General features: G+C 38.4%; 1 protein-coding gene across 1 annotated transcript in view; it reads left to right on the top strand.

The window, feature by feature from the left end:
* Mal2 (mal, T cell differentiation protein 2) overlaps window positions 1-2453 on the top strand; it is a 27593-nt gene extending 25140 nt beyond the window's left edge. Inside the window, exon 3 of the mRNA XM_026785839.1 lies at window positions 266-2453. Within this exon, the coding sequence (XP_026641640.1) occupies window positions 266-337 (72 nt within the window). The 3' untranslated portion in view covers window positions 338-2453. The remainder of the gene's footprint in view (window positions 1-265) is intronic.
* Window positions 2454-3001: the final 548 nt, after the last annotated feature.

Raw genomic sequence — 3001 nt, 5'->3', positions numbered from 1 at the left:
TCTATACTAATACAAATTATTCATATCTATATCATGTCAGACTGACTGTAGATTTGAAAATTAAGAGCTATAGAGTGCAAAGGGAAACTCAGGGCTGTGAGGAGATAAAGCAAAATCATCAGAACATAGAAGACAATGAAATAATCCTCTGTATTGGGGCATCTTCAGGTCAGCTGGTGAGTGTTCATTCAGTGATCGCTTTGGAATGGGTTTTCTGGAAGTCTATACTGTGAATTTGATAGCAGTTTTTCTTTCCTTCTCTTAGGTTTTTACCTTTATGACGACAGCTTGTTATGGTTGCAGTTTGGTTCTGGCTTTGCGAAGATGGCGACCGTAACACTCCTTGGAAACCAACAGTTGTGTGCTAGTTTCACCTGTCTGCTTTATCTGTCTGATTGCCTGGGTACCATTTGTCCCAGCATTCCAAGCATCATTTACTTTGTACAGAGAGAACCTAAGTTAAAACTATGGTGTGTTTTGTTTGTGGGATTTTCATTTTATTCTGATGTTGGAGAAGTATTCTTTCATTTTCCAGCTCTCTTTACTTAAGTACATTTCCCCTGCATATTCTTAAAATATGCAGACACTGTTCACAAAACAATAGTATTCCTTTTGTTTCTTAAGTCACCCAAACCTTAATAAGAGTAAATAACTAGAACAATATATCCCAAGCAGGCTTCTCATTTAATTCTGTATCTAATGTAAAACAGAGAATGATATACATTTTTCATAAAGGGGTCAGATAGCACATATGTAAGATGTACGGTTTCTATGGCAATTGTTCTGTCCTTTGGTAACATAAAAGCAGCTATAGACACTATGTAAATAAATGAGTATGTGTGTATCCTAATAAAGCTTTATTTACAAAAAGGGAGCAAGACTGGATTTGGTCCACAGGCCATAATTCTATCAACTACTGCCATATATTGAACTAATCATGAAAGTTTATCAACCTCATTAGATGAGCCACATAAGATAATTTTTTTTTCATTTCGCAATAATCACATTGCCTTTTGTTACTAGTCGAATACTTACCCTTAAAAGGGCATACAGCTTCTCAAGCCAAACCCAGCAGAGTCTTGGGTGTAGGGAAAAATAAGGTATGAAATAAACTCCAAACTAGTGGTTTCCTAACCGCTCAGAAGATCTCACATGAGAGTGCTTAAGACAAGATCCCCAGAGGCAGTTAATCACTCCTGGAACTGGTATCTTGTACTGATGTCATACTTTGGTTTATTTATGCCAGAGAGTGTGGATATTTGCCCTGTGCATGAATATATAAATGTTTATGCGTTTAAAGCTTTTCCAAATAGCTCTCTAATAAGTTGAATTTTTACTCCTGATGGTTTTCGCATCTCCTTTCTGAGTTAAATCTGAATAGACTATTAACTATAACATAAAGCTATAGGTTCTTACATGCTTTGATCATAGCCCAGATATCTATGTTGTATTTATGTTGGTGTCAGGCAGACAAAGTCATTTAAAACAACAGCTAACACAAAAGCTAGCTCTGGCTGAATAGTACAGAAAGAAAAAATCCTAATCTACCCATTGACATCATAGACTAGGCAATGCACCACAAAGGCTTGAATTGAGAACAAAGTAAAGCTAGGCTACCGTTCCCACCACAGTCTCCTTCGAGTTACTTGCCCACTGCTTTAACAGGGCTGCTACTGGAAAAGGGGGCTTGAGGATTGTTTTCTGGCTGACCCATCACCTGAGAGTGTCATGAAGCTGGAGTATTATATTTCATGGAAGACAGAGGAAAAAGCATGAATGAACAGCATAGTGTTCAATCGCATAACCAGTGGCCAAATGTTGTTTATCTAATACTCTCCCAAAAAAAGAACATACTGGGGGCTAGCTTGGTGGTACAGCTAAAGAAGAAGTACACTTCAATGTGTACCTTGAAGGAACCCATCTCACAGCCTATACACCTATCTCTTAGCTCTTCTATAATGCCCTGCTTCCTTCATTTTTTTCCAACTCCAGACCACACACCAAAAACCTGTATTATGAATTATATATTATGAAGTCATAAATGTGCCATAAAGATACATTGTGCACTGTACTTTGGATCACTAAAATGTAATACACTAGAATTTAGTTGAGATTTTTATCCCTCTCCGCAAGGTGTTAAGAGGCCATGCTTGGTTTGGTATTAACTTAAATGAACTCGTTCAGATGTACTTGTGGTCCTTTTGTAAATGGATCGCTTCTAGATTAGAAAGACCTGAACCCAAAGCCCACTAACTGTGAATACTTAGATCTGTAGTTTGATTGCATTCTAGACTGGTGAGCTGCGTGACAAAGCACTTGAACAAAAAATGATGGCGTTTAAGAATCTCTTTACGTATCTTAGCTGTACAAACGAGAAAGTGTTGGTTGGTCTTAAAATTCTGATAAATTTATTTTATAAGTGTTATGACTCTAATAAAGTATTCATTTGATAACCTCTTGGGTCACTTTTTCTTTTTTTGACATTCGGTTAACTGTTTGGTAGAAACTAGATTGAAGTTCCAGACTCATGAATGATCTGTGTTCCAGCAAGTGGTTGAGGGTGAAAGGGATTCTCTCGGGAAATTTTACTAAATCTTTCTCTGGGGTGAAGATGAGGAGCTAAAACCTGGCGAGGTAGCACTAGAGGGAAGTGGACATGAGGGACATGAGAAGGGCATTATGCTTTTTTTTTTTTTTCGAGACAGGGTTTCTCTGTGGCTTTGGAGCCTGTCCTGGAACTAGCTCTGTAGACCAGGCTGGTCTCGAACTCACAGAGATCCACCTGCCTCTGCCTCCCGAGTGCTGCGATTAAAGCGTGTGCCACCACCGCCCGGTGGGCATTATGTTTTTCTTAGAAAGCATTTGGCCTGTGCGTCCATGTCAGCGGGTGTTTTGAAGTATTTAAAAATATTATCTCACCTAATCCTCATAATAACTACCGGATGGCATGGATACTGTTATCTTATTTTAAATATTAGAGGACTAAAACGCTAAGGAGGAC

Source organism: Microtus ochrogaster, linkage group LG3, assembly GCF_000317375.1.
Source record: "Microtus ochrogaster isolate Prairie Vole_2 linkage group LG3, MicOch1.0, whole genome shotgun sequence".
NCBI lineage: Eukaryota > Metazoa > Chordata > Mammalia > Rodentia > Cricetidae > Microtus > Microtus ochrogaster.
This window is presented reverse-complemented; position numbering and strand designations above follow the sequence as displayed.